The sequence below is a fragment of the Photinus pyralis genome, unplaced genomic scaffold, assembly GCF_008802855.1.
Source record: "Photinus pyralis isolate 1611_PpyrPB1 unplaced genomic scaffold, Ppyr1.3 Ppyr1.4_LG5, whole genome shotgun sequence".
NCBI lineage: Eukaryota > Metazoa > Arthropoda > Insecta > Coleoptera > Lampyridae > Photinus > Photinus pyralis.
The window spans coordinates 46256366-46282854 of NW_022170596.1; the positions used below are offsets into that span (position 1 = coordinate 46256366).

General features: G+C 35.1%; 1 protein-coding gene and 1 pseudogene across 1 annotated transcript in view; both read left to right on the plus strand.

Moving 5' to 3' along the window:
• Positions 1-1943: 1943 nt before the first annotated feature.
• LOC116170772 lies at positions 1944-4052 on the plus strand (annotated as a pseudogene).
• Positions 4053-7319: 3267 nt separating this feature from the next.
• LOC116171747 (division abnormally delayed protein) overlaps positions 7320-26489 on the plus strand; it is a 45997-nt gene continuing 26827 nt past the window's right edge. The window contains exon 1 of the mRNA XM_031488727.1: positions 7320-7629. Coding sequence (XP_031344587.1) covers positions 7320-7629 — 310 coding nt within the window. The remainder of the gene's footprint in view (positions 7630-26489) is intronic.

The window sequence follows — 26489 nt, forward strand, 5'->3', positions numbered from 1 at the left end:
TGAGCGCACCATTCTTTTATTTATGGTATTTTCACTGACAATATCAACCTTTATACCATTTGTACTTCTAACGGATGATGCGTTGTTAATTATTATGCTGATGTATTTTGCACTGTTTCTCATAGAAGGTGCACTCACTGTGGTGGAAATGTAAACACTTACCAAAGTTGTGTAAAATATACAGACGATACAAACTACCGGTGTTACCAAATGAAGGTTAATTCCAGTAACTATAAATACAAAATTAAACCTGGCCATCGTTATTACGCATGTGCTTACCTTGACTGAAAGCGAGTGCCGGTACATATATAACTATGGGAATGTAAAGCATCATTTTTGTCAAAAATAAAATGGATCCCAACAATCTCACGGTTTCATTAAATCGTAAATTTAAGTACTGCAACAGGCTAATTGATGGAGCGTTTTCGCATTCGATATAATACGTACTTCGTAACTTGATGTAATTTCTAACTTATAAAATACAGGTAGTATAGCAACCGCCATAGTTAACGATACCAATCCTTCAGTGCACATTATCATCCAGAACTGCGTTCCATAAGTGTATATTTCGGCGGGCATGCCCAGTATCGATATTCCTGATATGTAACTGAAAAAAAATATTGAATTCTGTTTCCATTTTGTCCTTTTACTTATTCTTAGTATCTGTATTTTTTTTTAAACAAAAAATTGGAATTCATTTTTTTTGGGCGTTCTGTTTAAAATTTAAATAGTGATGTGAAATTAGCGAAAAATAATATACATTAGGGTCCAAGATAAGGATGTGTATCTATGGGGATCTCCAAAACTATAAAAGATACGATGATGGCCAAATTAGAGAAAAGATGCGTAATGAAAGAGTTACTATCATGCTTAAAAGAAAGCTAGAAAATAATGATTACAGTAGAATCACGATAATCCGAGGTTCTGTGCAATCCGAGGTTCAAAAGAAAAAAATTGAAAACGCAAACCCTATTTTATTTTAATATAATCACCATGCACCTGCAATATTTTACGCTACTCCCTCCAAGCCAGCGGGTGACGTGTATTCTACTAAAAATAGTGTTGGTTTTTTAAATTTTTAGGTGTAATGAGAGTTTTTCGAAATCCGAGGTATCACCAGCCCCTTGGATTATCGAGACTGTACTGTACTTCCGAAGATATGCCACAAAAACCGGAACTGTTACTATTTTTTTTTATGTTATTTGAACAGATACAACAAAAAAAAGATTAGATAGTATAATATGTGCTAAAAATATTGTATGACAATTTTGTTGTTAGGGGTGTAATTTTGGAGACCAAAATTGAGGGAAATTCAATTTTGTTAGAATAAGTTGTGAGTGAAATCGTTTTTGATCTGATTCAAATGGGCAAAGAAGATGAGTTTCCCTAGGTATATAAAAAAGGGGATCAAAAGAAAATAATACTGTTAGCTTAGAACATCAAGTAGGAGACATTTCATATATAACTGCAATTTCAAATTTAAAAGTTTCAAAACTGAAACGCATACAAAAACTATTTCAAGTTGCAATTAAGTTTAAGTATGTTTTTTTCCTTTGCTTTTCTTTATGATTTTTTGAATACGCACTAAAATGCTTTAAATTCCTAGTAAGTGAATCATAGTGATTTCCTCTTCACTTAGGATCAGTGGGAATTCTTTTATCGCAAACTTTAGAAATGGTTCTCTGCTTGCCATGGAGGACGATCTTTTCACCACCCAGCAGGCTAGCAGGAAGGTTGTGCTTTACCACTGTATGCTCGACTTGCATAATATATCATTTAAAGGAAAAATCTTACAATAAATTACTTTGGATAGAAGAGCTGATGACCACGAGACCCTGAAGGAAAAACAGGCGAACATCACCTCTTGCCATGAAAAAAAAATAGGTTAGAGTTGCCAAGCAACAGTCAGTCATTATTCAAATCTCTTAAATTTGTTATAAACAATGCCTAAAAGAGAAATCGAACGCAAACGGCGAGAAGAACAGGAAGCAACGGCTTTGGCCTTTCAAGAATTCATAAAAACCTTTCAAGATCCCACCGGTCCACTGAACAAGACTTTTGTAAGGTCGGCAGTACTAAATGCAAACACGGAAGAGGAAGTGGAAGCTCGAGGGCAGATTTACAATCCTCAACCTTTAATAAAACCCGCTTCAAACACCACAATAAAGAATGCGATTGAATGTGCACGATTAATCAAAGAAACTAAGGCGGAACGATGTAAAGAGAAGCGAAAGACCAATTTGGAAATTTTAAAGGAGGAACTTAAGTTACGACACGAAGAACGCAACGAAAGGGAAAAGACCAAGGATGATCTCGGATATTGCAGCAACGATCTCAGTAGCACAAACTTGTTTATCGCTCATATTAGTCCGAAGATGACAGAGCAAAGTCTTATGTTACTCTTTGGCTCGTATGGTCCGTTAGCTAGCGTGAAAATAATGTGGCCAAGATTGGAAGATAGGAATCCGACAAGTAACTGTGGATTTGTCGCTTTTATGAGCCGAAAGGATGCGCAGAGGGCCATGACTGATTTAAACATACGCGAAAATATGAGAATTAACTGGGGAAAATCCGTGGAGCTACCTCTGAGTCCGATTTATATTCCACCGGAACTTGAGAAACTTTCCCAACCACCGCCATACACCGGTCTTCCGTTTAATGCTCAGCCTCTAAAACAGCAATTTGAGTATCCGACAACAGATGAAGAAATGCGAGAACTGTTGTACAATTCTGTAGTCAAGGTGGTTATTCCGTCAGATCGAACTGCGCTAATGACCATAAATCGAATGATCGAGTTTGTTGTACGCGAGGGCCCCCTTTTTGAAGCGATGATGATGCATAAAGAAATGAACAACCAATCTTTTCAATTTCTATTTAATAATCAGTCGGTCGAGCATGTGTACTATCGGTGGAGATTATACTCGATACTCCATGGAGAAACATTTAAGCAATGGTCCACAAAACACTTCCGTATGTTTAGAAATGGTTCCTTATGGTGTCCCCCGTTAATGCAAGATTACACTAAAGGTATGCCTGATTCTGTATTACATCGATTATCTAAAGTAGATAAAAGTGCACTGTCTGATGCTCAACGGTCTCGTTTTGTCGAGTTAATCCATTCGTTAAATATGACTAAAAAGAAAGTGGGGGAAACTATGATATTTTGTTTGAACCATGTGCATGCGGCGCGTGACGTTATTGAAATTATTTTCGATTCTTTCAAGAATCTGCACACGAAAGCCCCCAAGAAGGTGTCACGTTTGTACCTTTTATCTGACATTCTTTACAATTCTGGTATGAGAAAGTGTTATGCCCCAATTTATCGTTTAGAATTCGAAAAGTACCTTCCTGACATCTTCAAACAGCTGCAAATCACTTTGGGCAACCTCCACTCGCCTATCGACAAGGAAGCTTATAAATGTAGAGTGCTGAACGTACTGAGATCTTGGGATTTGTGGAAGATTTATCCTAGCGAATTTTTAAATAATTTAGAAAATTTGTTTTTGTGCCTTAATTCTGATAACGATTGTGACGATTCTGGAGACGAACCTTTAGACGGCGCGAGCTTGATTAAGAGATCCATCAAGAACGGTGCTCAATGCATTCGTGTGAATGCGACCACCAGCCAAGATCTTATGTCGGCTGGCTTTATACCTTCGAAGTGGGAAGCCGTAGATCCCGAACAGCTCGAGGCGCAAGCCATGTCAACCAAGAAGTTCTACGACATGGAACTTGAACGCAAAAAGAAATGTATGCAAGAGACCACAAATAAGGTACTTTCTAATGAAGAAAGAGACATTTTAAGGAAAGTTGAATTAATGGTGATGCATTATCAGGACGACATTGAGACTGGGAGAATAGTTCTAAGAGAAGGTAGCGGTTTGGAAGAGGAGTTGGACAAATTTCGAAACCATTTGTTAAACAAATTGAGAAAGGATAAAAAAGGGTGGAGTTCGAATAGTTCTGACGGTTCTTCCGATAACGATGAGAAAGAAAATCAGTTAAAGCGTAAGAGAAAAACGAAAAAGGTGAAGAAGAGATCAAAGAAGTAAATGTTTTCCGCTACTTAGGCATTATGTTTGTTGAGTTAGAGGAATAGGAAAAAGCGTCCAATGATAATTTTCTTTGTAGTCATTTAGATATTTGTAGTGGAGTACATGTTTAAATATTGATAGCTTTTGTTAATAGTATAATAATTCTTAATAACATGATCTAAGTACATAAAGGGACTACAAACCTTGATGGCTCAAGTACTTAAGTAGGTAATTACTCCATCACAAATGAGGAAATAATTTAGTTTAAGAAATTTCCTCTAACTTCAAATTAGTGTTTTTGAAAATTGTTCATTATTAAAAAATATAAGTGCTCAATATGTGGTTTATTACCTTGCTATTAGCGACATGGATATTGGAAATGTACCCATCGTCTTTCCTCCCATTAGATACTCGGATGTTGTATTTTGTTTTACTTTGGCGAAAAACGCAAAATAAACGCCTATTAAAGCTGAAATGATTAACATAAGCGCAAACACTAAATAGTCAAATATGTCAAAATATTTTAGAACTGGTTCCATTTTTCGTCTTAAGATGCTGTTTCACGACACTTAAAGGTAAAAACTAAATAAATTAGCCATTACTTGTGCTCTTACAAAAGCTCAATGAAAAGTGGCCCATTTACTTGCATAAACGTAACGTTAAATTAGTCACAATTGGAAAATTATACTAGTGGTTGGTGTTAGCAAATTATAAAAAGAATTAACGTACCTAAATATAAAGTCACAGTGAACAGTTAATTCGAAGCTTCTTGAGAAGTTAAACTTTATTTCACAATACATTTTCATTAAGCTGTTATTATTGGTTTGACTCGATGAAAGTTCATATTATTGTTTTTGCTTCTTTATAAGTTAATAATTTTTTTTACTGTACCTACTACTATTTGATATTGGAGGGATTTCGTTGTGTATGATATCTTTAAAATCAATCAAACTAACTGGAATGTAATGTAAAATTTTTCCAAAATTAACACGTACCTGCTGACGTACATAAACGAGAGGGATTAGAATCAAACACTTTTTTTATTTGGCCCACAGCCTGCCAATTAATTTGTGAAGCAATTTTTCTCAGAATAAAGTAGATCTGTACCTAAATAGAGGGGGTGGTCAGAAAGAAATGAACTAAGCAGTTTTTCTTTCAACACTCATTGGGAGAAAATACAATATTGGGCATTGTTCGATTATGGAAAGCTGTTGAGCTATAATCCAGAGGCTTTCGTTTCACAACGGCTCCCAAAATTCGAGACGAAATTAGTGAACAGAACACAAGGTACTCGAAGACCCTGAGTTAGTCTTATATGTATTCTTCAAAAATGATTATAAGATCCTTTTCAAAAATCTGTAAAACTTTTAAACAATCTCATATACTACAAGGTTTTCAAAACTCTGCACGAGCGTTTGTTGTTGCTCAAGATTCTTCAGCACCTTACAGCATTCCTATCAATCCGTTAGAATATCTTCTCTTCATTAGGTGCAACCAAAAACTGTTGAGAAGATTGAGGACACTTCAAGATTCTTCAAGCCCATACAAGATTGTTCAGGACCCTCCAGCACTCGACAAACCTTTCGAGTCCTACAATATAGTTTTCGATGCTTCATTTTATGACCGGTCAAGACCCTTAGGTATGTATTCTTCAGGACTTATCGGGGGCCTTCAGACCTCTCAAGAAATTCTTCAAGGCTTTTTAAGGTTATTAGACACGGTGTCCATTTTTCGAGTGCCACTATGGGGATCTCACTTATCTTAAGAGATAGAAAGTTGGTTAAATGGGGGCAAAGTTGCAAATTTCCGTGCTGAATAAGAATCTGAAAAGAAATTTGAAATATCTTCAATACTTTTGAAGATATCACAAAAAAACGAAAATTTCTGATTTTCGGTTTTAATTTTTTTATGATAAACTAGTCGTAGTAGACATTTCTAATTAGCACATTATTCGGACACTTTTTGACGGAGATTTCAAATATGGCATCCTGTTTTTAATTACGTTCAAGATGACAGAGAAACACGTGGCAACTGTAGTTTTTCTTATGGGCGCCATATTGAATTTTGACGTTTTGGGATTACGTCTTTTTTCTCTTTACAACGATATACCACACATAGTGGTTCAGTACCACATTTTTCCTAAAAATACAATTTTTCATTTTTTGAGAAGAGTGCTTTGGAAAAACAAAACGTTCTTTTGTTGTCAACAAAAGTTTGACAGTTTGATCCATCTGTCTGGTTGCAGCGTTGTCAGAGAAGTAGAAATTCGATTTTCATCTCAACCGCTTGCAAAATTCCTGATCATATTCATTGGGTCTATCACCATATTGCTGTCTACATCTTTTAAAAGAACCATATTCGCCCAAGTTTTTATGCAAAAATACCTCAAACTAGGTTGTTGCCCCTCTGGATAACGCTGCAAGTATGTTGCAGCAGTCACGTGGGCATTTCGATGAGAAGTTTAGTAAATTTGGATCATATCTCTTTGATCCGCACTTGAAAAAGGCATTTTCGCAATACAACTAGCATAAACCTAAATGACACTACTTGAAATAAGTCAACCTTTTGTTCACAACAAAAGAACGTTTTGTTTTTCCAAAGCACTCTTCTCAAATAAATTAAAATGCGTAACTATTTCATGCGCGTGACCGCCTCTTAAGTATATGACCGTTTGAGGACTTTTCAGAACGTTTCAGGGTACATCCGTACATCATGACGTTTCAAGACTTTAATACTCCTCAGACTTCTTCATGATTAGAGAAACAGTTTGACATCTTTTGGAGACTGCACCATTTTGTACTAATGGGGCCATTTTTGTTAAATGAGAAATCAGTCATAGGTACCTATTAATACATGTCGAATAGGCCAGGTATGAAATTTTGGATTGTTTAGGCCCTAAAATATTTGATTACCGTTTCTTTCCTTCTCAATTTCAAAAGGAGAACGTTTGAACGATTTTCATACACTGAAAAAGTGCAGAAGTGACCAGATTTCCATTGCTGTTAAAATACAATTGAAAATCAGGTTTGAAGGTCGCCTTGGGCCGGACCTCTGGGGACATACCTCTGCTTACGTTTTTTAAATAATCTTTTAGGATTCAATTTCAATGGAATCTAATGAACACCGATGCCTTAGTAATACGTAGTTGCTACAAACAACAAGAGATGGGGACGCTACACATTCAAACGAGATTTACAGGTAGTAGTAATGTGTGTTGCCTACCGGGCGGTAATTGCGAAAACAGGTGTAATGCGCACGCAGAAGACGAGTTCGGGCAACCCCCACATGTTCACTATAGCCGGTCGGTCTGGATTTCATTTTTGGTGCTTTTCAGTAGTATTTGCTCAGTGGCGTAAATGTGTGCATCGCGTTCGTTTTTCAAATTCAACCTCTCGTTTTAAAAAATCCAAAATGTTCCGATTTAACGTGAACGGTTTCGTTTTAATATCGTTTTGTTTTTGTGTCGCGATGTCTCGCGTCGCCGAAAATTCGCGTGTTAAAAGGACTTTACAGCAGGATTTGAGTACTTGTGCAAATGTGAAGCCGTTCTTTGAAATGCGAAATATTTCTGTGCAATCCTTCGATAGACCGAAGGGTAAGTCCTTTTATATTTTTAGCATTTTTTTCGCGTAGGTTTCATCTTGTGTAAGCCGTTTTATTTTTAGTGTATGTTTTATGTGTTTTTTTTCTATTTCGAGACGAATGTTTGCAAATTCGGGCGAAAATCGTAGGTTCCGTAAACAAAATACCTACCTTTCACCTTCCGGCTTATCTCCAAGTTTAACGATTGATAAGCCAAAGTTCAAAAATCTTCAAAATGTGGATAGTTACGACATACGTCTATTTATTGTGGGACATTTTCGTACTTATTAACGTACGTAATTCCTAAAAGATGTTCATACAATTTTCTGCGACGTCCAAGTCTAAGATTCAAAATTATTGAGTTTATGTTCAGGTAATTGTTCAAATTCGTGCCAGATTAAATTCTCAGCATACCGCAGATTTTTTAAATTCCGGGGAAAATTAATACCGAACACTCCCCTCCACATTGACAGTAAATAAGATGTAAAACATACAGCAGTAAATTTATTTTTGTCGGTCGTACACTTTTATATTCCGGCCGTTGAGAATTTTTCAAAAAATGTGAGCAATAAAAACGCGTTTTACGAGCGAGATTCGTTTGAAACATAATTTTATGTCGTTAACATAAAAATGTTCCAATCAATGTCTGTTTGTTTCGCGCAACATCAAAAAGATTTGCTTTGCACCGATCATTTGTTGCTGGTGTAAATGACCTAACAGACAGAAATTTTGAAATTACATTTCCATCCCAAGAAGTGGATTCGCTTAGATATTCAACGGTTTGATGATGATGATATTTCCTCAAATATTTCATTTAAAACGACTAAATTAACCTTTAATTAGATGATGACCTCTTTGTGTTCACATTATAATTCCGGGGTATTTATTTGCTGCTCCCTCAAAAATGTTGGGAAGACTTTCCCCTCTTTGATTCTAACACGACTCATTAAAATACTGCATGCATGAAACTTCTCTAAATTCCTTCAATTACTTCTTAATAAAGTGAATTAATTGTACCGAATAAATTACCTGTAATTGAAAAACCATAAAATGACCTTTCCCAAAAAGTACCTAATTCAACCACAAAAAAACTGGTAATTTTGCATTATTTTTGTAATGCCGTAATGTAATAGTGTTTTTTTAAAAATCGGTAGGTACAGGTACAAAAACATTTTCGGGGTACAAATCGGTGTAATTAATCTTAAATGTTCGAATCTCGTTGTGATGTTTTGGGATCTCGGCCTCCTTGGTCTGAAAAGGATTTCAAGCACATTTCTACTTTTTAAAATCCAAGATGACCGTGAAAATTTTATGTTGAGTACCATTTCGGTCATTAATACGACAAAAGGGTTGTTTAGAATATGCAACATTTCACAAATATCGAATCACATTGATTAAATCAATATTTGATTTGTAATCTTGTAAACAAGTATTCCGTGTAAATAAAACAAAGGAATTATTATTATCTGTCATAATAATAACAACCGCAATACAAAATTATTTCACAATTGTCACGGCCATCTTGTATTTTAATAAGTAAAAATGTGCTTGAAATTCTTTTCAGAACAAGCAAGTCGAGAAACATCAAAACCGAGATAAAAACCAGATTCAAACATTTTTTGTCAATTATACGTACAGTCAGTGGCGGATTTTCCATAAGGCACAGTAGGCCTAGGGCGGCCAGAGATTAGGGGCGGCCAATCGTCACTAATGATAACAAAAACTAACTCAAACTCAGAGTACGTACCTGAATATTCTAAAGTGAAAAGTCGTTGCTCACTGCAAGAGTCTATTATAGCAGTTAGCAGCTGTTATAATTAAGAGTTAACTAAATTAAAATTTCTGAATCGATTTTAAAAATTGGCAATAAAGTAAATTCATTATGTAGTCTATATGATTTGTACTAAGACAGAGGCGGCGACGTGGCCTGGGGCCTAGGGCGGCCTGGACTGCAAATCCGCCACTGCGTATACAGTGAAGTCAATCTGGGGACACACTGTGTACTCGACCGTGTATTATTTAGCATTTCTACATGTCGCCAGACTAGTGGTGATCGTTGATTTCTTATCGGTGCTTTACAATGAGCAAAAGCAGATTAAACAGTCTTGCAATGTTATCCATAGAAAAAGAAACCTGTCTAGGGATCAATTATGTGTCCTTAAAAAAACACCGATTTAGAAAACCCTGTACATATCTGTTTTCATTGTACCTTACCTACCAAGCTGTTAGTTTGGTGGTGAATGGTGGCTGATTATCTAAACCGTTTCCCCCCGATTGCAATGAAACTTTGGGGAATGGTTGGACATAGGTAGACATACGCTGAAATACTGTAAGATCCATCAAGTGTGCGCAGTGGCGTACGTAGAAATTTATTCGGGGGGGGGGGGGGGGGATAAAATATGTTCGTGGCACATTACAGTAACCCAGTGCGTACTAGAAAGGGGGGGGGGGGTAAGAAATAAAATTGGGTTGCAGGTTGCTGATGCTGGTAGTCATTTATCTATTTATTATTGTACAGGCGAAAAAGATTAGATTAGAACGGTATTTTATTTCTTACTGCTGACAGGCCCCTTTATTGCTTTTGCTTTAATTAGTCAACGAAAACTTTGAATAATAGGTATATTTATGGGCAAAAAACCAATTTCGACAAAAAATTCAAACGGCTGTAACTTTTGATCTAGTAGTCCGATCTTGGAACTGTTTGGAATTATGGATTCTACAGGCCACATTCTATAAGAAAATTCCGGTCGATCTGAGACAATTTTTTTTCGGGGCAAAAAAAAGGCAGTGTATAACCTTCCTTTTTTTCTAAAAATCGACTGCACCAAAATTTCTCGGGAAAAAACTTTTTCTGATTAATTTGGGTGCGTAAAATCCAAAACGATTCGTACTTTTTCGATTAGACGTCTCAATCAAAAGTTATGAGCAAAAAACCAATTTCGACAAAAAATTCAAAGGGCTGTAACTTTTGATCTAGTAGTCCGATCTTGGAACTGTTTGGAATTATGGATTCTACAGGCCACATTCTATAAGAAAATATTTTTTTCCGGTCGATCTGAGACAATTTTTTTTTTCTGGGCAAAAAAAAGGCAGTTATTACCTTCCTTTTTTCCCAAAAATCGACTGCACCAAAATTTCTCGGGAAAAAACTTTTTCTTATTAATTTGGGTGCGTAGAATCCAAAACGATTCGTACTTTTTCGATTAGACGTCTCAATCAAAAGTTATGGGCAAAAAAAATTCTTGTTTTTAAAATTTAAAATTCTTATTTTCGTCATTTCGTGAAAGGCAGGACGCAGGTACCTCACCTCAGTAGCAGTACTAAGTACCTGATACCTATTTGTTATTTTGGGCACCAATGTAGCGAATTGCCGATCGATACCGAATAGTCAAATCGTTGACTGCCAACACTGATCACACACTGAATAGTGAATACTGAATACTACAGAATGTTTAGATTTTAGTGACTTTAGACTTTAACCAAAACCAAAATTGCTCTCTATACAGGGTGTTTTTTTGGGAGCTTTAGTTAAAAGTTTCTGGGAAAGTAAAATAGGTAGGTTTTTGAAAATTTGTACTTAGGAGTTACTCTGAAGGCTGAATCGATGTAAAATATTTTCAAAATGGCCGCACTTCCGGAAACACCGGAAGTAGATAGTAACTTCGTTATTTTAAATGGCAAACTATTAAAGATAGGTATAGGAACATGTAATATCAAAATATGCCAATTTCGATTCTCTATCTCATGCAATATTAAGAACATGGTCATTCCATTTAAAAAAACGGAGTTTATAGACTTTGAAGTTTCTTAAATTTGGATCTCCATAGGTGCGGTTGTATGCAACTTAACTTTGTTTTAAGTGCACTAAAAGAAAGCCCTATTCATTCTCTATGCACTGATAAAAATAGGTTGCCATGACTACAACCGTTTTCAAGTAATCAATTATCAAGGTACCATCTGCATCCGCCATTTTTTTTCTTAAAGTCAAAATAACTTAAAAACCATAAATGGCAGATATGACATATGGGTATCAAAAGAACTGAAATTTCACGTAGAATCCAAAAATGCAATAAAAAATAGGGGTTGCCATTTAAAATAACGAAGTTACTATCTACTTCCGGTGTTTCCGGAAGTGCGGCCATTTTGAAAATATTTTACATCGATTCGGCCTTCAGAGTAACTCCTAAGTAGAAATTTTCAAAAACCTACCTATTTTACTTTCTCAGAAACTTTTAACTAAAGCTCCCAAAAAAACACCCTGTATATACCTACATGAAAGTGGGCGGAGCGGATAGCGGAGTATTACCTAAATACCTAATAGCTATGATGATAACTCCATTCTTCGGGGGGGGGGGGGGGGGGGGGGGAACCCCCCCCCCCCCTCCCGGTAAATACGCCACTGAGTGTGCGAATTCGATAAAAACTTGTTTGAAATTGATTCATAAGTCAATGACGCAGGGCCACACACTCCTGATTTCAAGTGTATTAACTTCCAAACGCGACACGACCGCCACTCATTTTTGACCGCTCATTATTTCCAGTGCGTTGGAGATCTCAGATTCATTTTGCAGAATCGTAGATGCATCACTCCCTAAGCCATTTTGAAATCCTTAAAATCTCAGGAAAGCTTTTCAAAAAGCCCACAATCAATTATTGTAGATAACATTGACAATTGCAGATCCACCCACGGCGAACCTTGAATTTGTATGATGCCATAATAATTCTTCCCTGGCTAATTGATGAGAGGCATCCAGAAAATATGGAAAGTTATAAGGATCTAATCATCAACTTAGTGTAGATGACGAAAAACAAAACAGCATTAATTAAAAGCGATCGATTCACACATATATCTTGAAAGCCGACAAACGAAGACCACATCTTCCTTTCTCTTCTCGCCCACACGCTTCAATTTAACAATAATAAATTGTCCAACAATGATTGCATTTACTTTTCCCAGATGTTCAATTAATTTCGCCTTTCGTTCTTGGAATTGTACTTTGATCGAGTCAACGTTTAATTGCACAATTTTCTATTAATAACAATTTAATGAAGTATATAAAATTTTTCTATGTTACAAAATTAACATTACTATAAATGTATAAACGTCAACCCCAAGTGTCAATTGATCGGTGGAAGATTTTCAATTAACATTCATTAATCTTAAACGTACCGTATTTCCATCAGTTAAATTCGCTCGAAGAACCAATTGAGATCAGTTCACGAAAGTTTGCAATACTTATTTGATGGCAATGACTTTGCTACGCTATCAATTACAGTTAGTCAGATTTTTCGATTTTTTGTACTTACTAAGCTACCCTCTCCCAACCACTAAAAAAATGTTACATATCCAAAAATTATGTACTGATTTATTACCGCATTTAAAAATTTGTTGCTCATTTAAAGGTGTAGTGGGTGGGTTAGCCAGTTAGTATCTATTGACTACCAAGAAAAGAACAAATTTCAAGTGAGAATTTATTAAATAAAAGTGAGTTCTTCGTCGGGTGTTTATTTCGTTCCTTTTATTTGATTACACCACCAGTTTCTCACATAATTGTGTAAAGCTGCTCCTTACACTACAATTGGCAACAATATATATAACCGAATTTATTGCTAAACATAAACAATATAAGTAGGACGCAAACAAATCTACGCTGATCAATGGCAGTTTTGATGTCCTAATATGCATAAACAATAATTAAGTAACAAATCGTTTATGCAAACTAAAATTCAAACCTTCCACTCTCGCTTCCACTGGCTAGGACAGGTTCCTTCGTCGTCTCTTTTATGGTTTTTAGTTAGCAACAAAGTAAATTGTTCGTAACTTTAGTATTATATAGGTAGGCGACAATTTTACGTAGGTAATAATTATTTAAATCACAAATTGTTTACTGGTTTTTAACTTTTAGTTAGCAACAAATTTTAGTTATTTAAAAAGTTTTTGACTTTAGTACAAAAAACTCTACGAGTGTGTGAGAAACAGTTTACAATCGGTACGATTGACGGCGTATCCCTCACAGCCCAATCTTCTTAATCTCCTACCGGGATTGATCAACTAGAGTCCTAAAAGTTCCCAAAAACGTTTATTCTAGAAATTTTGAAGCAATCTTTACGCATAGAATTAGATCTTCATGGGTTGTTTTAATGTGACCTTTTCAATTTTGTAATTTTTTTTAATTTTCACTCCAAGATGACTTCGGAATGTCTACAAAATTCTCTTTGTGCTTTTTAAAAAAATCTAACAACATTTCACGCTGTAGCAACAAATTAGCACTAAATAAGCACTTTATTATGTGCTAGTGCATCATTTTACAAAATTCTATAGTGGGGGTGCTAAGTCAACAGTCGTTGCTACTTGTCCATTTTCGTACAGCCTAAATGTGGCGATATTGTGGTATAGAAATAGAAAAAAAGCACGAAAAGAAGTAACAAAATAACAGTCGCGTGGGAGCGACGCTGTATTGATTTACTGCCCTTCAATCATTACGGGGAATTCACAATGTTGATGTTAATAATACGCTCCAGGCGAAAGCTTGGCATGTACGGAGCGGCATATGATCGACTGTTTACAAAACGTAGAAAAAGAAGTCTTTTGGCTTATTGTCACGCAATTTTAGCGGATTTTAAAGCTATCGATCTCGTCCTCCTCACGGCTGATAAGTTGTTTCCCCTTGGAATTGCGTAACAACAACTGTGCGCGGTAAAGGGGGGTTAGAAAAAAAAAACAGAAAAAATTGTTATGGGAAGCGTCCCAGTTTCGCAAATTGCTTCCAAATAAATCAACGCACGCGGTTTGTGAAATTTTGATTTCATGGACTGTCGAATATAATTTTGCTGTAATTGCCGACAACCGACAAATTTATTTTTAAACCCTCCCACACTTTTTTCCAAGAGGAAAACGATCATTTTTCCAACATTGATTAATCCGCTTTTCACTCAACCTCGAATCGAAATAAAGAGAAACACGCACTATTTGCCAAATAAAAATTACATAACTCGCTATAACTCGCGGAAATAGAACGGCGGGGGTGGCCTCCCTCCTCGAATTAATTGTTAAAAACCTGCAGTTCGTAAACAAGAATTATAAGGGAATCCATTTTAAACGTTAATCAATAAAAGTGGCGCCGAATTTCGACGATGTTATCCTTGAATTTTGTTACAGACCGAAATTCTTGTTTTCGTCTTGGCACACATCCAGATATTCCCTTTAACCTACATACAACTTCGCTTCAATAAGTTGTGTATCATTTGCTTTGATTTGTTTATCATGACGTTCATATTAAATATTTGGGCTTGCAAACACAATTAAGAACTTTTGATTAATCGTTACCTATTACTTTGATGTGTACCTAGATACACGACATGAAATATGGCGGTTTATAAGATCTCCAGTAGCTAGGTATGTTCTCAACGACTTAATTCTATCTTACATTTAATTTACGGTCGCATAAACTTACACAAAAACAAGATAGGTATTAGGAAGAATCACATATACGATTTTCAGTAGGGGATTTTTTTGTCACTCATTCGGAAACCAGACTTTTAATCTGGCTCGTATTCAATAGCATTGAACCTTGAACTCTTAGAAATCGATTGGGGAAGGTTTGATATCGCTGTTTCTTTTCCGTCTATGTTCGATTAAGAACAGACGGACGGGCAAACCATGATGTTAATAATCCGCACCTGTCTCAAATTGCAGCAATTGCGATGCGTGATTGATTTGAAAATAACTGAGAAATTTTTTTTTTTGGTTTTGGTTTTTTTCTAGCTTAAACGGTCGGAATTGGACGATTCCCGTTGGGACCTGGTCACTTTTTTTCGGAGAATTTGAATCTGTTATCAAAATTTCCATAGTACACTGAATGTAGAAGCTACCGTCTACTACTTTCTTATTTCTTATGGGCGCCACCGAGGGCGCCACATTCGATTTGTACGAGATGAGATAGAGGACAAAAGAAAAAGAAAAATAATGACGACACTATACTTTTACATGGAAGAAGAAAGTCACAATCAATCAACGAAACATTCACGGGTAACTCTCTTGCTGAGGAATCAACATGGCTGGATGGCGATGAGTTCCTTTGTTTGTTCTCTATCTCATTCCGTGAAAATCCAATATGGCGCCCATAATAATAATAATAATAAAATAATAATGTAAATACTCTATGATAGTGCTGCGACTATATCAGATTCGTCAAGTAGTGAACATGTACTACAAAAGAAAAAAAGTAGTAATAGTTACAAGTGCCATTCCGCACTTAAAAATTCATCGACAGAATAAAAAGCGTGTAATTTAAGGTATTTACTTACCTCATTTTTTAATTTATTGAAACATAAAAGTCGCACGTTTCAGAAACATTATTTCGGGAAATAATTAACGAGGGCGCTCCCAATTTTGAAGGCGCCTGGCACGTCTTCAAGGTATAACCTACCTATTACGAAAAATTGAAAGGCTGCAGGAAGTGGGTCCGGACGGACGGACGGACAAAGCACAAACAATATCACATTTCTTTAAATATTTAAAGCAATGCGTTAACATACCTTTGGGGTTAAAAAAAGCAGGTACTTCAGCTTCACTTTTACCATTAAATTGCTGGCAATCGCAAATGAAAAGCTACGATTAATTATGCATATAACGTGACGTCATGGCTTTACATATTAATAAAACCGCATATAAATATCGTATAATTAAGTTAATTTCGCAAAATTACAAGCTAGAAGTATGAGTTATTAGTATTATTACTACGAAACTAGTTATGATGAGAATCCCTCCGTATTTAATTTTACCTCTTTTTAAATAATTGCGGCACACTTCGCGAAGGCGGGAAATTTAAAATGCATACAACCACCCCATCTAATTTACATTTGAACTTTAAATTAAACTTGCCGAAACCTGTAGGTAGATAGGTATAGTTATCTCATTTATTAAATGTGTTACTACTGTAATTAATCCTTAGTGTCTGGAAAATTTGCAGGGGTAAGCTCTGATTAAATTTGAGAATTTTGATTAGCTTCAAACTTTCCTTTGAAATGTGCCTCAGATTTGGATGGCACAAAGCGAGCCGAGAAAAGTTGCTAATTACAAAACTACACTGGAATTTCTAAAATATTGTAATTTCGACGCGAATTTACCTCGTTTCGCGAGCCGAATAAAACAATCAATAGTTTTTGATCGGCGTTTTAGTAAAATAAATAACCACGTGTTCGACGATTTATGATTCCATTAACGTGTGTGTTTATTTTTCTTTTCCTGGCATTTATTTTTATTTCGTGTAATTTAACATTTGCGCGGAAATATTGAATTCTTGCCAGATTTTTCTTTAAAATAAGTATTCCTACAGGTCCTTAGAGAAAAAACCATTTTTGGAACAATTTGAAGATGATTGTTTAAGATTTTCTTACAAATTAGCCCAGTCATTTTATTACCAACATCGCCAAATAAAAGTAATACTGCGCGTTAAAGCAAATTTTGCTGCTCATAATACGTGTAGGAAATTTAATGAGCTTTCATTTTGTAAATGTGAGTGGTTATGAAAAGGTTGATAGTTTTCGAGATATTGAGGAAAAATCGATAACGGTGACATAAAATTCAAAATGGCGGCCTGTTGCGCACCCCCCACATATGGAGTTTTTGGATATGTTTTTAAGATCTGTGGGTTTCGAGTAAATCACATCAACTTTTTTTATTTGTTATGGGCGCCATATTGGATTTTGATGTCACTCTATAGAGAAAAAAATTACAAAACCGACGATACCAAATACTTAGTATTTTATTTGGGAATTAATCCTGAATTTTTGCCTTAAAGTTTACAATGTATTTCGTATTGGCAATGATTCCACGGTCCTGTTGACGGCGACTGTACTAGAAAATAAACAAATGAATTTGGTTTCAATCACAATAGGCCATGCTTAGAAAAAAATCAAGATTAACTTTCAAATAAAATACTAAGAGGGATGAACAGACTGACAAAAATATCACATAAGAGGAGCAGGAGGATGTCCCTAATCATTTGCAACTTGTGTTAATTATGAAATAGGTAATAAATAATGAAATTAAAATCAAAGTAAGTAATTTTCCTATCGAATTCTGACACGAAAATTATATACATATAAATGGTCATACCCTTAATTTAGGTTCAATTATAGAGTGTGTTCCAGATAAGAATGCACATAATGAGGAAATCGGAAACCATAAGAGATACACACTCTGTTAAATTTAAAAAAAGTTGTGAATTTTAAGCGTTAGTAAAATGATGTTTTAAAAATTCCTAGATTCCGATCAGTTTCGAAGATAAGTATTAAAAAGAAAACGAAATTAAGCATATTCGTTTTTTATGGGACAATATGATTCTTTATTATGTCATTTAAAGAAACCTTCAATGAATTATTTTGTCATTTTGTCAACGCCTACTACACCAAAATGGTAAAAATTTATAATAACGAGCCTTTTTTCTTTTTAACATTTTGGTGTACTAGGCGTTGACAAAATACGCAACTTCTTTATCATTTAACCGGCTGTGTACCTCTTATGGTTTGCGATCATCTATCCTAAATGCAGAATTAAATGCTTTTGTCATTTCTAATTGCCAGCTTTAACGCACCTGCACACTAATGTCGAAAGCAACGCCAAAATTTTGTTTCAAACTCAAGAAAGAACTACAAAAAAAGAACGAAAATTGGCAGGTCATGAAAAGGAAAATTCTTGACAAAGCAAAATTTTGAAAATAGTCAGTTTTTAATAATTTTTGAATTTAAATATTAATAGGAATGTATTAAGAGCAAATCTTTATAAAAACGAACCTTACTTAGATCTTCTTTAAGCTTTTCCGTTATAGTCTTTTAAATTTCAATAAAATGGTCTATCAATATAGGCTTCAAACGTCATCATCGGGACAAAACAAAAAAGTTATTTAAGTTAAAAATGGGTTTCAAATAAATTTGGTTCGGAGCTAAGTTGTAGCAAATTTAACGGGTTCGTAAGCTTTTATTTTCATCACGGGATTTAACGCACCGGGTTCGAATTTTAAACGACAATTGAAAAATGGAACCTCCGTGGTTCCTCCCTTGTACAGTCAATGACAAAAGTAATGAAGCAATATGTAAACCCTGCAGCATACCTACGTGAATATACTGTGCAACTTAGATATGCGAACCAACAAATTAAGGTATCTTCTCCATGAAGGTAGCGACGGAGCCCGATGTGATAGACACGTTCGTTGCTTATGCTGCAAAGTTTACCTGCCAGGCGATCGTTACTTTTATCAATGACTGTACATCTCGTAATCGAGAATTATACATTTTATTTCTGAAAAAAGTTTACAACATAATTTACGATTATTGATCAATGAATTTAGGTTTGATGGCCAAATTACTTAATCAAAAAATAGATTGTCGTGACTCGCTAAAAATAATTAAGTAAGAAGATTGCGTATAAGAAGCTATCCTCTTCGTTCGGATTATGAAACTCGGAATTCACAAGGGACGCACTAAACATTTAAGTCCACCCAATGGGGTACGTAACTTGTAAGGCCGCATTCCACACCATTGTCGTTCAGTTACATAAAAACTAGTAAATATACCGGCTGTGATGCGTGCACGTTATACATCAATTGAACGAAACTTGAGAGAAATTTGCAAATTACATCGAAAAAGTGAACAGTTTTTACAACGGCCCGAAAAAATTTGACTTATTCGCCCGACGTACAAAGAAAAACGGCACGATTTATATTAAGGCAACCGGTTATAAAACGCTCTTTAGGGACCTTTTTGTTTGACTCACCACATTGACCTCTCGAATGGAATGACTGTAAAAAAGTCACAGCTTTCAAAGTAGGTAGATGCATTTTTGTTGCACAGCAGGTTGTACCTATAGAGAGATATACACGGTGCACGAATTTCTAAAAATGCGAATCTCTATACGCCCCCTCGACTTCATTTAATCGATTTTACCCGCGCGCCGCCTTAAATTTTAATTACAACCCGAGCAAAATAAAACAACAAATTACTTATGCAGTGTTTGTAGAAAAAAAGACATCTCCATTGTAAATTGAAAACAATACCTTCATAAAAAATATTTATGGTTATTTGTTGCGAATATGTCTACAATAAAACTTTTCCTGCATATAGGTACCGATCGAGCAATGGAATTTTAATAGACTTTGTATGCATCTGCGGTATACGCGAACTCCTGATTTATAAACTTTAATTATGATTTTCTAACACAAAATGGTCCATACATTGAATTTCAATTTTAATCGGGAAAAGTTTAAATGAGTTTTCTATTGCATGCAACACCGCCCTGTGTCTCGTGTTTGCGTTGTGTAATATTGAACTTTTTATTCCAATTAATAAATTTTGCAATGTAAATTCGGCGATTAATAATAATCGTGCGTGTTTTACAACTTGTAAACGTAATCGAAAACTTAGTTTATTTATTCCTACCCTAAGTTGAATTTGGCCCTTAAACTTCTGTTCGTCTATACTTGTACCTATAGACAACATATATACTTTTTTTACGATACAGAAAAAAATAATGTATTTAACTTCATTATTTTACATCTTTTACACAGACAGACAGGCACGTGATAAAAATCAGTGTTCGATGAATTGTTTACGGATAACACGTCGAATACCGGGCTCTCTATATCTCGAAAAAAATACCTCAGAATACTTGAACTTGAAAGTTAAAAAGAATTCATCCCCTTCCGGTTATACCGATAGTTGATGCCAAAGTACGGAACGGAACACCCTATATATTTTTCATTTTTAAATTCTATCATTGAATAAAGGTTTCTATTCAATGATTCTATGTAAAATTCTATATACATCTCATGTATAATGTCCTATACTTACTTATATTTAGCAGTTTTCGATACATTTTAATAATATTCACACCCCTATTTTAATTACTATGTGTGTCTTATTAAGTACAAAAAATTAGGGCAACTTTACATCGTCGGTTCCTAACATTTTCGTTTTGAAAATATTCGCATTAACTTTTTTTCTATTGTAAAAATGATATTAAGTACCTACAGTTTGGTAAGAAAAAATGGCATTTCTTAAGGGCTTTTTCACACCCATGACGACGAATCATGGCCTACTAACAAACATTATTAATTCTGGAAAGATTTAGTCTTATAGGAACTACATCTCGAACTAGGTACATTCTTGCAAAAGTGTTCAAGTTCTCCAAGAAAATTATTAGGAAACTTGCAAGGGAGGTTTCTACGTGGGGTAAACCACAGGTGAAACTTGGTGTACATATTATGTTGGGGAAATCCTCGGGGAAATCCATGACATCTTAATGAAATCCGTAAAATCTTATGAAATCATTGTGAAATCAGAGGTGAGATCCATGAAATCTTGAATACGAGAAATTTGTTGCGCTTGGGGTCATCCTCTACAACAAACAATCTGAGGTCAAAAAATTTGTCTTACCTGACAACTAAATTTTAATGAAACCCCTAAGTCAAAAAAATTATAACAATACTCTCGGAGTTTAATTGAAAAGTGACATTTACTTATTAAATCATTTGAGGGGAAAATGGCGGTTCCATTAAAGAATGAATTCAGGGCTGGGAAAAACGGAAACTTCTAGATATGATGAAAATATTACCTTGCTAGCAAAGAAAAATATCAAAAATAATAAAGTTTTTATTAATTTTTGAATTTAAATATGTACCTATTAAGCTTGCTCGTGAAGGACTGCAGCTCTGATGCTAGAGTTATGACTGGCATCGTCTAATAAAAGCTCGCGCGAGTTGGCGGCTGGAAAATGAACCGATCTTCAGAATTTAATGTACCAAAACTCGTTTCCATTGTATCGTCATTGTTTTTGGAATATCCGGCTCCGAAAAATCACTTGCCAACTTCACGCCAGCCCCGGAACAATCTTGAATAAATCCCAAAACGATTATGTAATGTACTTTAAAATGAAATCTACCTCAATGTATCAAAATTTGTTTCCATTGTACCCATTCCGTTTTCAGAAAATCCGGTACCAAAAAATTACGCCGGAGAGCAAGTACGTTTTCTCAAGGGAAACCGGTAGAAATACGCTCGCTTTTATAGTGCCTTTGCTGTGTAGGCACTGAATTGAAATCCAGATACCTTGCTTAATTTTTTGCGGCCAACTTCACTGGACGATAATAACAGATTTTTACTTTGGATTTTGAGAAATTCAGATTTGTTATAGACCGTTAGAATTCTGGCTAGAGTTTTGGACCACCCCTCAATAGTTCTCGAACTTTCTCTGTTTTGCGTTTATAATGACAGTATTCCGATATCAAAAATAGTGCTGGAATGAGTTTCATTCCAACACTATTTTTGGTAACTATTTTCCACAACTGACAGATTTTTAAGATAATTTCACGTGTGGTATTTCAGCGACAATTCAATGCGATTATTCAATGACATTTGTCAAACTTCCACCAGTGAAATGACGCGAAATTTTGTCGTATTAACCGGAACATTCTTCTTAGTTTGTTAATCAATTTCGACAACCGACTTATCACCACATCTTTTAATTTAATCACTCATAACGAATTAGCTTGGAGCACAAAAGTTCGAATAGAATCAATAGCAAAATGAAAAGCAACTTCCGTAATTTATTTTGACGTTTATTGTTGTCATGGAAATACATTCGCGTGGGTAATTATGCTTAATTTTTCTTTGGATTCATTGAATAGTCCTCCGAATACCATTCGTAGTCGAAGTATTTGTAGATTATTTTTGAGCTGCTGCTCCACTCATGCTAGTTACGCATTTTAATACCACTTGCGCAAGCGCTCGTGGTATTAATCAGCGTAACTAGCATTCGTGACAGCAGCTCAAAAATATTCGACATTCGACTACTTATGGTATTATACAGGGTGTCCCTAAAAGGTCTGTACAACGCGCTACCAGGGGTTCTTGGTATCAAAATAGGACGATTTAACCCAACTTACCTCTATCCAAAAGTGCCTCGGTAAGGCGCTATCTACCGCCAAAGATTTAAAAAAAAATCGTTATTTTTATTTTATCGGAAAATGGTTTTGCCGATTAAAATGAAATTCGGGATGTGAATGTCTAATGTAAAAAGGGTCTTTGTGATATCATCGTTTTGATTGTAGTTGCTATGTAGGTGGTAAAATACTGACCATCCACATCTGAAGAGGTCTAAAACTTTTTAACTACTATTTTGACGGTTCTGAATTTTTAGACACTGATAGACAGTTTACTTGCAAGCATTTTTTGTCTCTTGATGAATATCGCTATCTGTGATGGTTTACGAAAAAAAAAAAATTTAGGCATGATGAATGGCATGCACCATACATGCGATTGTTCCTCAAAAAATCAGAAGATGGCTGTGAAACCTTAGAGTGGCGTAACGTTTGTTTGTTGTTTCTTAAACTTGAACAATTTACGTTTTGCTTGAAGAGTTAAATTTTCATTGTTAAAATTGTAATATGGCCTTTCAATACAGTAACGCAGAGTTAACTGATATGCTGTTAGTGTTTGGATACTGTCGTGGAAATGGTCGCCAATGCGTTAGGGAATCTTGAACTCGTGCTAGAATATAGCGCCTTTTGTAACTTATGCTTTAATATACTATTCCGTAATGGGATTTTGTGGTAAATCTTATTTAATTAAAAAGTTAGGACGATTTTTCAATCATTCAAAGGCGCTGAAGCTATAATCTCAAATTGGTTTAGGTATAACTTTTTTAGTTATAAAAATAACGAGTTATAAGAAAATAAAAAATCAATTGAACTTTTTGGTTTCTCATAAATGACAGTGTAGGTAAACGCACTTTTTTCTTGCGTCGTGACATCCGAATTGATAGAAAAAGGTGAAGTATCGATCATTCAATAAAAGTTTACGTACTTGTTACAGAGAGAAAAGAGGATTAGGAAAGCCTTTTTTTGTGTTCGAGTGGTGTTTGTAAGATATCGGCAGTCCCCCTCCCATTCATTTACACCACAGTTAATATTTTAAGCCCCGGAAAAATGTTAGGAAACTTTTAGGTGCTCCTTGTTTTTATGTTTTCGGTTTTAATTTCCAACATAACACGGATATCGTATACCTACAGGATAACTTTTGTAATTAAAGTTCTTCCCAATTTTAATTCGCTTAATAAACTGCGTCAGGAACAAAAGTTATTTTTTGTTGCTGCAAACTAAATTTTCTTTTTTTCTTTTTTTTTTCGTTCACTCAATCAGTCACGCTGAAGTTGACAAAAAGAGAAGTTGGGTTGGTGTATAATAAGAAGTTCGTCTCGAATAAGAACAAGTCCTTGCATTGTGCATATGAAAATTCCCTCGGCGCAAATGAATGCAGGCGGTAAAAGCTTGAAAAAAGACAACCGAGGAGAACCCGTAGCTTTAGGCATTCATTTCACGTTTAATAAAAGACTACTGCTTTTTTTCTCTTCAAATCAATAGCGCAATTTCCGGCCGAAGGGAGATATTAATTGTTAGTTGTGCAATGGTGGATGAGGCGCGAGCGTTCTTAATATTGTATACTCGTAACCTCAAACTGCACGATCGCCTACTTTTATTCTCCAGCTTAGACATAAAATCCCCACATTTAAATACCAAATGCTTGTCAAAATCGTCATTAAGAAATTCACGGTCACAGGAATGAATTTTCTACTAAAATTAGTGAAATCGTCCAGATTTTGGACATTTATTATTCCCAATCACTTCCAGATTGATGAACGATTTATCATAGAGCCCATTTATAGCAAAATGCGACGAACTAGTTATTTTTACAACTAGAGAAGAAAGTGGAGTTTTTCAACTCGAGTTCAAAGTTTGACACACGAGCGTAGCGAGTATATCAATTGAGAGTGGAATTAGTATATTGAAAAACAAGTGTTACAATGCGACCTATTGTAATACGACTATTCACAAGATAGGAGTATTACAATAAAGCATTGTAACACGTGTTTTTCATACTATTTTTTCTATTACGGCTTTAATTATGAAAAACTACAGGAAACTTTAGAATTAATATGTCTTAAGTTGGCAACACCATTTACGTTGACAAATTTTAAGTTGGCAGCGTAGATAAACACAACACTGACATTTGGAAACTTTAAATTCCGTGAATGTGTAATTTTTTATTCGTTGATACATTTATTTATGGTGGATGTGTAACCTGCTGATTTGGAATGTATTAAGTTCTTCGTGTACCAAAAATCAAGAAAAACACATACATTTTACGTAATTTGATTTCTGATGATTTGACGTTGACGTCTTGGCGAACTGCCAACTCAGAGATGAAAAGTTACCAAAAACTATGTTACAATGGAATTCATTGAAACACTGTTTTTGCCGAAAACAGTTGCACAAAATTCTCATTGTAACACCGAAATAGAAAAAAACATTTTCTTTTCAAGTTTTACACATAATTTTTTCTGAAACTACAATTAAAATTGAAAAATTATTGTACACAATAATGAAGTTTGACCCATAGCAATCTAGATACGGGTATGTTTCAATTTTAAATGTCAGTATTAAAACTTAACGCAGCAATTGTTTCTTACTTTCCTCACTAGAGAGGAAAATCACATTTTCTTCATCTTTTTAGAGATCAAAGTAGTTGTCTCGTCTCTATAGAAATTTCAGAAAATTCTTTTAAAAATGCATTATAAATTTTGGTCCACTTTTGAACCGAAATTTTAATGGAATTTTGAAAAGATAAAGTTTATCATTTCTGAAATTACGATAATACAAGGATATTCTTGGAAAAATTAGAATCCTCATTCCCTAGCTATTTAAGTTGGCGTTTTTGCAATTGTTTTTAACTTATCTAGTTTTTCCTTTTGACAAATGGAATACGGATGATGAAGACCTCTTAAGGATGGGAGGAAAACATCTTCACCGCAGTTTGGGCAACACAATGCTGATAGCAAAAATAGTAGGTACATATTGCTCTTAGTCAAAATTCGACTATTTTTGGATAGGCAGCAAATTTTGTAATCAATGGATATTATTATACGTCGAGTTGTGAAATAATTTGGCACGAATCCGTCTGAGTAAGTACAATATGGCAATGAATGGTGTCAATTTGTAAACAAATCAAGTACATAATCAAATTTGCAATGATGATTTGATGTAAATGCAGCTTAATATATTCAAGTAACGCGACGCGAGTAATTTGCATGTGTAAAGTTTACCGTTTCGGTGCATTTCGCTTCGTCTGACGCTAAGAAACGGCAAATTTCTCCACGGCCAGCTCCATGTTTATTTAATAACCTCTTTTCCAAAGGACCGAAATAAGATGGCGTAGGAGTTTTACCGATTAAACGATCGTCTAAATTGAAAGGAATTTATAATGTTAAATTTATCCATTTGCATAAGATGGCAATAAATAAAGAGTTGCGCAGCTGCATTTCGCCCATATAAGGATAAGCCGGCGTTAGAATGACGAATGTGCGCCGCCTTTATGGTTTTTCGAAAATGATTTGCCACCTGACCTATTTCGTTTCTTTTTGGCGTTCGTGTATAGTTCATGTATCGTTAATATTAGCATTTTGAAAGGGATAAAGTTTGCCCTCCCTCACGTGAGTGTTTGTCGAAAGTTCCTCTTCGCATTTGAATTAAAAGTTTGAGAAGGCGAAGCGCCGTTTTATTCCCGATTGCAGTTGAAGTTCTCCCCTTTTACACTAATTAAAAGATTAATTATCTTCATCTAGAACAATATCCTTATATGGAAGTTTAGAAAATTATGCCGGAGGAGTTTTATGTGGGCGTGTTGAGTTCTTTAAGTATTCTGTATATGGCCCTATTTAATTTTATTATATTCAATGGTTTTGACATCCTTTCCTTCAGTGTCAACACTGCGTTTTAAAAAGATCTTCATTTGCTCATATCTCTACAACAAAATGTTAGT